This window comes from Nothoprocta perdicaria, unplaced genomic scaffold (assembly GCF_003342845.1).
Source record: "Nothoprocta perdicaria isolate Ctin4 unplaced genomic scaffold, notPer1 scaffold_18, whole genome shotgun sequence".
Lineage (NCBI taxonomy): Eukaryota > Metazoa > Chordata > Aves > Tinamiformes > Tinamidae > Nothoprocta > Nothoprocta perdicaria.
In genome coordinates, this window is record NW_020454982.1 from 4,280,188 (window position 1) to 4,293,033 (window position 12,846).

The 12,846-nt window shown below is 41.8% G+C and overlaps 1 protein-coding gene and 1 long non-coding RNA gene across 4 annotated transcripts in view; one reads left to right on the forward strand and one right to left on the reverse strand.

The window, feature by feature from the left end:
* LOC112944988 overlaps positions 1-4,572 on the reverse strand; it is a 121,584-nt gene extending 117,012 nt beyond the window's left edge. For all 3 annotated transcript variants that reach the window (XR_003248900.1, XR_003248901.1, XR_003248902.1), the window contains exon 1: positions 4,465-4,572. This is a non-coding gene — a long non-coding RNA (uncharacterized LOC112944988). The remainder of the gene's footprint in view (positions 1-4,464) is intronic.
* Positions 4,573-7,223: 2,651 nt separating this feature from the next.
* DYNLRB2 (dynein light chain roadblock-type 2) lies at positions 7,224-12,356 on the forward strand. The gene is made up of 4 exons (XM_026036500.1): positions 7,224-7,255; positions 7,332-7,407; positions 10,036-10,203; positions 12,111-12,356. Exons 1-4 carry the CDS (start codon positions 7,253-7,255, stop codon positions 12,152-12,154), a joined length of 291 nt encoding a protein of 96 aa, XP_025892285.1. The 5' UTR covers positions 7,224-7,252; the 3' UTR covers positions 12,155-12,356.
* Positions 12,357-12,846: the final 490 nt, after the last annotated feature.

Sequence of the window (12,846 nt, forward strand, 5' to 3'; positions counted from 1 at the left end):
GAGCGTGGGCCACGCAGCACTGGGCACCCAAGAGCCCGCTGGAAAGAACACGGGAACCCACGAGGCACAACCCACTCGCAATGCAGGAGCGCTCACAAAAACCCTGTTTACACGTTGGCTACTTGGAAACCACGTGCCAACAGCTATCCACATGTTTATGTAAGAGCCACATAGCAAAGTTTCCAGCACATGAACGATGGCATACAGCCTACCTGGCTCCATTCTAGCCCTGTCAGAGCCATTTACATTTATTTGAGAGCTTCCAGTTCCACACGCACCACACAAGTTTATCACAGCGATGCTGCTCTGACACCAGTGTACATTTAGCAACACCATTCAGGTAGTTTTATTTTTTTCTCCCTCTCCACTTTCTAGCTGAAGAATGATTGAACTGAATAACACATTCTGCCAGTGAAGTGACATGCAGCTAAAGAAGGTGACCGAAGCATTTCAAGCTTCACTAAGTTACAGTGATATATGCAGGAAGAATGTGACTGGTAAGGTTGCAATAAAACAGCTCAATCTAGTGTAAATCCTTACTGCTTCCAAGAACTTCTACACCAGCCACATATCACCTCTAAAAGCTTTGTGGTTTACTCCTGGATTTATTTCTGGTTTTGAGGACAGCTACACAGGCCCAGAATGTATACAGAGATGGATTAAAACAATACCAAACTAACTCCAGTGTCAAAAGAAAGAGACTCCAGCTGTGCTAATCTATGATTTACAACTACAAAAAAAAAAAAAAAAATCAGGCAGTTTTCATACTGGACACAAAGTCTGTAACAACTTGAGCTCTGCAGCACACTCGAATCCCAGGAGCGGAGGGTCTCTGCCATGAGCCCCCTTCATGGCAGCTTTCAGATAACCCAGTCCAGCAGTCGCGGGTAGCTGCCCTCTCCTGCTATGCACAAGTGGCAGGTGGCACCATCCACGAACATAACTGTTTTTCAAACATTTGAGCAACTTAATTAACACAATTGTTTCTCTTTAAAATCTAATCTATTTTTTCTTCCAAAAAAAAATCACTAAAATTCTAAATAGAATCCAATAGAATCTCTACACAAATTATTTTTCTCATCACTCTTCAATGAGCTATAGTTCCCCTAACTCTCACAATTAGCTTTGCACACTTTCTTTAGTAAAAAATCTTTAAAAAGCCTTCAGGACAAGACCCTAATAGCAAAATCACTCCAAGATCTCCCTAATAAATGAGAGAGGAATGTGAGCGACAGAGAGCTCTCGTGAAAAATTACAGCGTGCGTACACTTGCTGTGGTGTTTTTGGACTAAGGTTGACAAAATCTGGCTTTTAGGTGCTTTGTGCTTATTCTCCAGTCCCAAGTGAGCAGAAATAACATGAGGTTATCATGGTAACCAATACTCTTCAGCCTGCTGCTGTCTCTCGCTAGTAACTACCAGAGCAGGAAGGAGGTGGTGCTTGTTTAAGGCCCCCAACACCATCTTTAACTAACATATGTCAAAGCCACTGTGCAATAGCCCTGTAAGACTAGTCTCTGGTTATCTTTGTTTAACTCTTGAATGTTTGCCTGTGCACCTACTACCCAGAATAGGTCACAGATGCCTGTGATCATACCTTAACACAACTGCCAAGTTGAAGTGCCTCAGCAATATAAAAAACAGACATGTAAACTTGATAAAAGCTATGGTTATTCACTCATCCTCCAGATGAAGCAGAACTATATTTTAAAGAGAGTGAAAAATCACTACACACGTTTAATACAGGAAATAAAAGTACTGAACTTTAGGTGCTGCTATTATTCAGTGCAGAATCACTATCACAATATCTAACAGACACTGGAGCTACACTTGGGATAACTGCTGCTACCTAAAATGAAGTTTGGCCTGTGGACTCACTTTACTCCATGATAGCCATTTCAATAACTTCAAGTGAGGAATATATCAGTATTCTACCTCACAGGACAAAAATACAAAAGTATCTTAAGTTACTCTTGGGAAAAAACACTGTTTTTTTTTTTTTTGTTTTGTTTGTTTGTTTTTTTTGGTTCCCCCCCACACACGCACCTCCAAGCCTCACAAAGAATCTAAAAATGCAAAAAAGAGTCAACTCTCCTCTGAACTCTTACTGTTTCAAGCAGGCACTCCTTAACAAGACAGGACTGTGGAATATTAGACATATAGCTCAGCAAACCCCTACCTGAGATAGGGTTCTTTTTACTAGGCATTCACAGCAGGCCACACAAGATACCAGGAACTGCCATGCTCAGCAGCACTGCTGAGCAGATACGACTGTTCTGACTAAACTTTATCCATTGAAATTATCAGACTAGCAGGGCATGCTAAAGAGGAGAGGGGCGAGGAAGGAAGCTTAGCAGGGCAAATTAGCAGCCCAGTCTGAAAACCTCCACCTGAATAGTTTAGAAACCCAGGTAGGAGTGTGCTCGCCATGGAGATTTTGCTTCACTGCTCCAACAGAAGAAAAGTTAGCAAAATATCAAATACTAATTTTGATGAAGCCCGGCATAAGCTTATTGCAATTATCAAATAAAGTGCCTCTACAATTCCTGCCTTACAACTGAACCAAGGTTATTATCAATTTGCTCTTGATATAAGGAAGCAATTTCCATGTACTTACATCTGCTCTCAGAAGGAAGAGAAAACGGTTCGTAAAGTTCTCATTAGCATACAAAAGCAGCAACATCTGCTGGGAGTCTTGAGAGCCTTATTGCCATCCCTTAATCAGCAGCACCGGCTACAGTTGGTCACCCCTGCCCTCATCAGCACTCAAGGTGTGCACACTCTGAGAAGGGGCTTTATGAAGGTCTCAAGAGATGAGGGGAGAATTTCACCATAAAACAGTTCCTGCAAGACTTCTGTATCTACCAAAAAAATGCTATTTTACCCTTTTAGAGCTAGCTGAGGGTATGTAATCCACATATGTTGATTCCACCTTGCATAAACTTGTAAATAATATTATAGCTGAGGGTTTTTTTTTTTTTTTTTTTTTGTACAATACATGACTAAAGTGAATTGGCATTTTAACAAGCAAAGCAATTTCTTCAACTCTTGCTTGGTTCAATCATATAGCTGTAGCACCATCTAGAGGATTTTTGCTAGAAAGCCTTCATACAACCCAGTGGAAAAGTACGAAAAACTGCTTAAGAGTTACAGAAGAAAAGTGTTTGGATGCTCTGCGTTACCATTCCTAGCTAACTTATTCTAGCATCTAACTTCCTCAAATATTTCAAATAGCTTCTTCAAATTGCTTCATACATGCCTGCAAGACAGCTTTGCTTAAATACTTTCACAGTTTATAATATTTAGATTCACTGAGTTAGCAGAAGAAAAATCTTCACCAACAGGTAGTGAGATTAAGGCAGGGGGCGGGGGGGGATCTTTATCCAAGTCCACTGTTTCACACACCTCCTACAGGCCTCCCAAGGGTGGATATCATGGCCTTGCCTTGCAGATCTGGTCCTAGCTGTGCTGGGATGACTAGATACAAGTCCAGCTTTACTACATCTTCCTTGTTTTTTCACCTTTAAGGAGATACCTTAATGAAAACAGAACCAAGTTTCCATCATGCTGTCCCTTTTAATAAACTGTGTACCTTTATCCAGGTCATCTATTTCTGCTACTCTCCAGTGCACTACAGCATTCACTGACACTTCACGAAAACACCAGTTTTTCTTACCTGTGAACAAAGCAAGTGCCAAGCACCATTGCTCAAGAATGCCAGAATCTCTACTAGGAGAAATATAACGGCGCAGAACTAACCATCCAAGTCAAGGCTGTTTACATCTCCCCCATTCTCATTCTTCCCCAGTGGAAGAGCATCTCTAAGAACTCATTAACTTCACTGCATCTGCTCCAGAGAACCAGCACCCAACACCACACAGAGGAAGCTGAAGAGGAAAACTGGCATGGGCACCGCCAAGCTGCGTTTAGCACCGCTGTGCCAGGCATGTTCTAGCAGGGGACTGCACACACACCCGACAGGACACACGGTGCACAGAGGCTTTGGAAAAAAAGGAGAATTGATGTTTTCAAGAGCAGTTTCCTGAATGATAGGAAAGACATAAGAAGCACTTAGGACTTCAGAATGAAAAGCAGTTATTTTCTTCCATTATGATGCATTTTTGGTCATAAGACCTACTGCTTAGGTCATTCAGAGCATGATATTTATATCAAAATAAAACTTCAAAAGTGAAAGAATGCAGCCTGAAAGATAGTTCATTTTATATTCTGAACAGTGAATCATTACCTGCTTATACATGCCAGTAATTCTTATACAATCTTTCTTTTATTTTTAAGCACCTGCTTTACCAGAGCACTCTGCCTTCTCACCCAATTAACATAAGCTTATCAGTTAATTCTATCCTAATTTCAGCCTTAACATGAATTTAAACACTATCCTAGGTTTCCACTGATGCTTATATTCACACTGAGGCCATAAAACCCCTAAAGGATATGGTATCATTACCTAATACAGCAACAGTTCACTGAAATTTCTTCTGAAGAATTAAATCCTCAATTCTTCTTTGCAGAGTTTTACACAGAAGCACTTTTAAAGTGCAAGAAAGCACAAAAGAAAGCACAATACCTTCAGGTGCAGAGCATGAGCTCTCCTTTACCCACAGTGATAATAACTGCAATCAGCCAACCACCCACACCTGAGCAAACACTTTGCAACTTATCATTTAATTGATGAGTTTCAGCTGCTGCAAGTTGTCCACTGCAAAACCGTGAAATTCAAATACCTCTGTGTCAGTTATCTGTGAATTTTGTTCAGCTGGTTAAAAAAATTCAAAGCCTGCTCAAGATACCAACGAGTAACATCTTGGAGTAGCAAAATCCAATTTTTTTAGTATTTCTAGAAAGTTCTGGGCTGGCTCTTCAAAGACTGTAGGATAAATAATTAATTTAGAATATTCGCTATGTAATTGCCCTACTAAGTTTTCAAGCAGTAAGTTCAAACAGTAGCTCCTAGTTGGTGGTCAAAGTGCAACTTGATCACTATCATTTTTTGGTCACACATCTGTATCAGAAATTCAAGCTTCTTGAACCCAATTTAGGTTTCTTTCTCTGAATATCACACCAAAATTATGTAAGATGCAAGTAACCACAATAGCCTTTTTTTAGGTACTTATAATAGCTGTGTGCTAAGAATGGACTTCCACCTTGCAACCTACCTGTCAACTGCTTCTACCAAGTTTCCCTCAAGACTGATTAGCGAGTGAAAAAAGTGAAGTTCCTCCTGCACTGAATTGTTTCCAACCATCCTGTAAGGGCTGGCAGCAACAAGGCTCCTTGGAGCGCTTCAAGTTCCACCGTGGCGAAAGAATGTGACACGTTCCTACCTCTTCCTGAGTCTTCAGGTTCTACCAGCAGTGAAGGATCCAACTTCTCACACTCAGCAGCAAAATCCTCTTCCTAGTTCTCCACACAGGAAGTTGTCTGCCACAGCCTGAGGAAAAGATGTGTGAAGAACCTTTAATATTTTTCATCTTCCGATAATTATCTTCTCAGTCTTATTTGCAAGTGCATATACTGTAGGAGTTCAAACACAAGGCTACAATTCCAAACACCTGAAGCTTAAATTCTCATGTGCTATATTAACAGCAAACATTCAGACATATTCACACACAGAAGCTTTTGCACAATTTCAATCCTAAGTTGTAAAGAGCTGCTGCCTCTCAAGCAATATCATCCAGTTCCTAATATGGTATTCAATGCTGTTTGTCAAAGCTGTAATTATGTTGCTTTGAATCTGTTCTCACTTAAATTTCAAAAGCTACTAAGAAAATATTTTCATTTATTCTTACATATCTAAAGCCTGAGACTAAGCCTATGTGAGTGCCTCCCTAAGGCTGTGTTTCAGTCTTTCATGCCGAGCATAAATAATGCTTCCAAAAGCAATCCTGGACCAAGCTAGCTATAATTCGGCTCCAGTTCAGTATTTTCTGCAAAATTTTATCTGACTTTTTATTGATTTTGAAGAGTCGGGCATCTTGCATCTGTGAAGAAACACAGGGGTCTTGAAGGAAGCACTGAAAATGAAGAGCAACATGGTGAAATAACTGGGAGAAAACTTCTCCGTATATTCCTAAATCCTTCAAACTCCCTGTCCGGTTACTATGGCCAGGATTATTACCCTCACTTACACTACACCTCCCTACAGTGTGTTGACTTTAGGTGGATTGTAATAGCAAAGATCATTCCTCTGACCAATGCAGCGAGCAAGACCAGCTTCGCATTGTACACGCCATAAGTTTTCACTTTAGAACATGGTTGCACTGGGCCAAGGCTGCAGAGCAGACGCTGCAGCCAGGCTGAATAACCACGCGTTGGCGCCTCCAGTGCTTCAGGATGAGCAGCAAAGGGGCCGCCAGCGCCCGTCGCGGGGCCGCCAGCGCTGCGGAGCCGAGCACGGACGGGCCCGTCCGGCGGCGTTGCCGCTCCCGGCGCGCGCCGGGTCTCCCTCGGAGCGGGGCCTGCGCCAGGCTCTGTGTCCGCGCTGCACAACAAGGACTGGGCGCACTCCCCTACAGTACCCCTTCTCACAAAGGCACTTGGAGGCCGGTTTACACCCGCCTGCACAGGCGGCGCTTTCAGCCCTCTGATTTACGTTGGTCCCTGTCAGGGTGCTGGTGCATTGCTACGATTTAGAGACAAACCAAGGCCTCAGAGCGCTGCAGGTCAACATCGAATCTGGTAACATATTCTTAAGGTCTTTTTTTTTTTTTTTTTTTTTTTTTTTTTAGGGGGGCGGTATTTCCATATAACAGCACATTTTAAAAATGCACTATTGGAGCACAGCAGCTAAAAGCACCTCTAATATCGTGGACTCAGGAGGTCTCCTGCTCAGTGAAGGAGACGGAGCCAGGCTAAGTCTCCGCACCTGGCAGGGCACAGGGGGACTCCTCTGCCACCCGCAGTCATTATGTTCCGTTAGACTCCCAGGAAAGGCTCCTCAGGGAGCCACGTCCCTGTGGACAGGGGAAGCGATGGGACAGCCCGGCCAGCTGCACGCGCACCAGCGGGGCTCGGCCACGGTCTCCGGCGCGGGCGGACCCCGCTGCCCGGCGGCGCTGGGGCTCGGGCTCCCCGCGGCTCCCCGGCCGCCTCCCCCGCCGCCATGGCGGCACCGCCCTCACAGCGCGCGGCTCCGCGACACGAGGCGGCCCCCGCCGCGCCCTAGCAACGCCCACGCCGTGCGTCACTTCCGCTCCGCGCCCTGGCAACGGCCACCGCGAGACAAGGACGCGGCCATGGTAATGGCGCCCCGCGCGGCGGGGACCGGGAGCGGGGCCGGGTTCGGGGCTGACGCGGTACCGTCTCTCCCCGCAGGCCGAGGTGGAGGAGACCCTCAAGAGGATCCACGCGCACAAGGGCGTTGTGGGCACCATCGTGGTGAACGCCGAAGGTAACGGGCGGCGAGGCCTCGGGAGCCTGGATGCCCCCGCTCTGAAGAAGGCCGGGCGGGGATCGTCGCTGTCCCCTCGCTCATGCTCTTACAACGTGCTGTCACTTATTCCCCTGATATAATGAAGTTGAACTCCATTTTTCAGAGCAGATCCCAAACGCCACCCAGTAGGTCGCTGAAGCAGAGCAGTGCGTGACGCTGCGCTGCTGCTTCGCACTTTGTTGGTCCCCAGTCCTTGGTGTGCGCAGGAAAGCTCGCACGCACTGCGCCCTGCGCCTCTGAAAAGTCGGGAGGGGTAAGGGAGGAGAAAGCCCTTCCCAACGCCCAAGGCCTTCCCCTGTGCCGCAGCGGCCGGGCTCTGCTACACCGGCCCTGGTGCCGCCATGAGCTGACACAGGGCCTTGCAGAGCCCGTTTTGTTTCGTGTCCAAGGCTGCAAGCAGGCCATGGAGATCACGAGCCCGGTGTGGGGCTGGTCACAGAGGTCGGCTTTGAGAAGCTGAATTTCTAAACTTAATGTTGTTTAAACCACTCCATTGCAAGTAAGGTAATTCAACAACTCCACCATACCTCACCTATGTTAAAATTTCGTTGTTCTCCTTCACTTTTACAAGCAAAGGCAGCTATTCTCCTGGTAGCACTCCAGCAGCAGCCAAAAAGGACACCAAGAAAGAAGCCCAAGTGGCTTTTTTAGTCTTTGGAAAATCTAGACAATTAGATTTGCATGCCTGGACATGTTAAATAAAACATGTCTCCGCTAACAGAGTAGATGGTGCAGGTCAGGGGAAATGCGTAGCCTGATAAGCAGTAAATGAAAACCTGCTTTGTGTCTGCACATCCTCATTTCTATGTATGGCTGTTTACTAATCTGAAAAGCAGTTTGGTTTTAGAACAACTATTGTTTTTAGCTGTTTCTGTGTTCTGTTTAAATCAATGGAATTGGACTTCATCCAATGAGCATTTATAGACTGGTTAATTTGCAGAGTAAAACTGAACAAAGCCAACTATTCAGAAAACACAATCCTTGTTGAGTTTGCAGAACCAATACATTTCTTCTAAAATGTGTCAAAAACACTAAAATAATTAATAGGCAAATAATGACATTTTCTTGTGCTCTATTTCTCAGAGCATCTCAGAGCTTTGGCTTCTGGTGCGATACTGGTCAAATACTCTTTCCCATTCACATGTGCTCATGTCTTTACCTCCAACATTTCTACAGTCTATAGAGAGAAGGTTCACATGTATATCTGCAGAGTTTTTCCTCATAATAGCACATTTTTGTTTTTGTTTTAATGAAAAAGGTTATGTTATGGATTCCTTCTTACTTTCTTGCACAAAGGAGGTAGTACACTCCTTTTCCTGCACATCAGACTATTCACAGCAAGGCAAAAAGTTATCTCCTGTTCAAACTTCTGCTTCCTTACAAACCTGCAGTGGCCACACTGAAACTGACTGGAAAGGGAGTGAAGGCACTTGGGGTTTAATTTCTCTTTTGAAAATATTACAGTCCCAAATGCCAGATGTGAATACAGCCAACCATACTATGGGAGGATGTATGCAAAGTACAAAGAAGTTTAGATTCTACAAAATAAACTTGTCCTAAAGGAAGAATAGCTCATTTTTATCTAAGGATGTCACTTGTGTCAACATGTTTTTGGATTCTTATTGGACCCTAGAGGGTGACCTATTTCACTAAATGTGCTGCATTTGCTGAGGTAATCAGTTAGACAAAAGGTCACGTAAACTTGACTTGGCTTCATTGCTGCTTTTAAGTGATTTACTATTTTAATGTTGTGATTAACATACAGACATTTTTGTGCTAATGTAGTGCTTGGGAACACCTGTTTGTTTCCTTTAAATCCTCAGTTTCATCTATGTAATAAACTTTAGACACAAAAAGTACATACTGGGACATCCTCTTATGCCAATGCAAGTTCTCAGGCTCACGTTGATTTTGAGTGATTCAAATAATACTGTCCTAGAGGAATTATAGAAGAGCCTAAATCTAATGTAGTTCTGTAATTTCTTTTATTCTCTTGCCTCCAGTTCTTTAGTATTTTTGCATGTTAATTCTTTCATAAATCAAGCTCTTCAACTTGTTAAGTCATCTTATTCTTTTTTATATTCCCGTTCATCTGGAAGAAGTATAAATGTATATCTGTATAATGAGAATATTGCCTTGCCAACTTTTAATATATTTATTAGTAGGTTACAGGAAATTTTTTAGCAGATGAAACAAGCTTATGAAAGCTAAACAATTTTGCACCTGAGTGATTACTGTGACCCTCATGCTCACTTCTACCTGGTAGCTCACCAATATCAAAAGCATGATTTGACAAATCACTTTAAAACACTGATTCATTGAATTATCAAAAATGAATCTTAATTTAGGTGGTTATATGTTAATGGTTTGGACTGATGCTACCAGTTGTCAATATTTTGCATCCTGACTGTAAGAGATTCTCCCACGAGTGGTTTACTTGCCAAATGCATAGCAGCAGTTAAGCTCTTTCAAAAATCGCATAAGGCAACTTAATGTTTAACTTAATGTCTTTTTTTTTATGACTTGCTGTATATGAATAATATACAGTTTGAGTGATTTATGAGTTGGACTATTATTTATTTGCAGGAATCCCAATCAGAACAACTCTTGATAACTCCACAACAGTGCAATACGCCGGGCTGCTTCATCAGCTCACCATGAAGGCCAGGAGCACGGTGAGAGATATTGATCCTCAGAATGATCTAACCTTTCTTAGGATCAGATCAAAGAAACATGAAATCATGGTAGCTCCAGGTAATATTTCTATTAAATAACCATAACACTGAATGGACTTGAAATTTCTTTCAATTTTTCTAAGCAAAGTTGGCATTAGAAAATGCGTTTAAAAAATAGTATTTTAAAATAAAGCCATAAGAAGGCATCTTATAGATCCTTTCTGAGCATGAGTATATCTATATTGTTCATTATGTATGCAGATGGTAGCATCTTAATGTAATAAATGCAAGTTTAGAAGCAACAAAACAAGTGCAGATCTGATTAATGCTTTGGTTTCTGGGCCTTTTTCAACCAACAGAAAACTGGACAAAAGTGTAAGTCTCAAATATAATGTATAATTTTAAAGGCAGCCATCAATTTTAGCTCTGAACAGCTGCATGAGATAGTTTTTGTTTCTAAAAACTGTTTTTCATCTGATACTGTATCTGATACTGATACCGTGGCTTCTAGCCATAGGTGGAATGTGTTACAGATCAATACGGAATATTATCAGCAACATGGTGACTGTGATATATTTCTCCTTAAAACAAGCTGCAGAATATAGCAGCCTGTTTCACTAAACATACAAATGCATAAGACTTGTTCTTTCTCTTAACTAAAATAGATAACAATGCCAGATAATCTGTGCTCAAGGAATAAATAATACAAGGGCCATCGGGCAAAGTGGAAAAGATTAGATGGGGCTGAGATTCTGATGCAAGACCTAGCTACAAAAGGGGAAAAGTATTGGAGAATTTGAGAAAAATCAGGTGTGGGTGTGCGGAGCAAAGAGCCCCGGGGACAGGGCGGTGCTGGCACGAGCAGCCGGCTGGTGCTGAACCCGCTGCCGCCGCGGGCACCGCGAGGCGATGCCCTTCGCTGAGCCTGTCCTCTGGCGCTGAGCTCGGAAGCAGACGGGAAGCAGGCAGCACGCTGCACGTGCACGCCCCACCTCACTGCTAGTGCTTAGAATGCTTGTATAAAGCCCATACGGGTAAAATAAGATAAAAAAATACAAAAAAGATAAAAGATAAATAATTAAGACAGCTAAGTATCTTGGAGTATAAATACAGCAGGTGTTTTAGGGAAGGTGTCTTGCTCATTGATTTAAACTGATGCACTTATTTTGCATTTGCCCTTCAGTTATTGTTTAGAGAGAGGCTGACTGTCTCTGACTAGTAACCACTGAAGCGTGTTGACCTTCAAGTAAATGGTGTTGAATGTGATGCTTTTTTGCTAACAGAGAGATTAGTTACCCAGAGGCTTGACTGTCTCTTACAATAACAAAAAGTAGCAAAAGAATTTTTATCCTGTGATTTATACTACCTTTCTGTTGGATGGAAGTTCAAAGAAGCAGAGGACAGCAGCGTAACTTTTTAAAGCACATGTATCCCTAAGTTCCTTGGATACTTTAAAGAAATCTTTCTTTTAAAACAGTTACTATTAAGTATCCATATAACATAATTGTTTCCAAAACTGTTCCTCAAGTTTTAAGAAATAGTAGGTGAGTTCCTGAATGCTTAGAATTTAGTAAAGGTCTTATTCAAGTCTTTCCTGCTATTTTCAACCCTATATGGGCCTTTCAGTTTTGGATAAGGTAGGGAGTGAACTGAAAGTTCTCTGCACCTGCAGCAGAGGCTGCAGCTGTGTGAAGGTCATTGTTTTAACAAGTGCAAATGTCCAGATGCTCGTCTCGGGACTTCCCGTTCTACTTGTTTATTTAAGTATCTTCGCAGATATTTGAAAACAAATTTGCTGCTTAGTAAAATAGCTAGTATTGTATATGTTAATGATTGCTGTGGTTTTTCATCTGAAATTTCAGATTTTTGTAAAAATATCAAGTTTATTAATATAATTGTTTTAATAAATTTTGATTAGAGAGGAATAGATAAGAATATCAAGAAAACAGTTAAAATGTTTTAACTAAAACTTCTTATATCTTGCAGATAAGGAGTATCTCCTGATTGTTATTCAGAATCCATGTGAATAGTTCTACAACAGCAATATTTTTAGAGACAGTGATGTAGCTCTGCTTTTTAAACTAATATTCTTTGCTGATATTTAATATCAAACATACCACTGAATAATTTTCATAATGTGTAACTGTCATGACTGAAATGTTGCCAAATTAAAATTTTCAGTTGTAGCTGTATCAGTTTCTGCTTAAGCACAGCATAATGCACATATTAAAATATTGCATGTTTATCTTGGTACTCAGAAGAGCAATAATAAAGCCAAATGCTTAAAACTCATTTTTACTGGATACTCAAGCTGTTCTTGTCATTCTCTTTAAATTTCTAACTTTATGCTGGTGGAGAAGTCACACCCCATGGGAAGTGGGTAGTGTGGATATGCGCTTTCTCCCTTGAAACTCTAACTGAACTTTCCTTTTGGGTATATACTGTGGAAATGAGGGGAGTTTGTGCGGGGTCTGTGCTTGAAATATTCCCAGTCATACTCCATTAAACACTGAGGGGTTTGTTTCTACCTGATGTGAACTGTAGCCATTTATCTTGCATTTAATTCCAAACTGGACACCTTAAAAAATAAGTTTTACCAAAACATTATGCGTTATGTAGATTTTATATATATACACATATATATAATTTAATCAATTATTTAAAATTCCAAATTTGGGGTTGTATAGATTCAGTTGATAACAAGGAATTAAAGACAATTTAA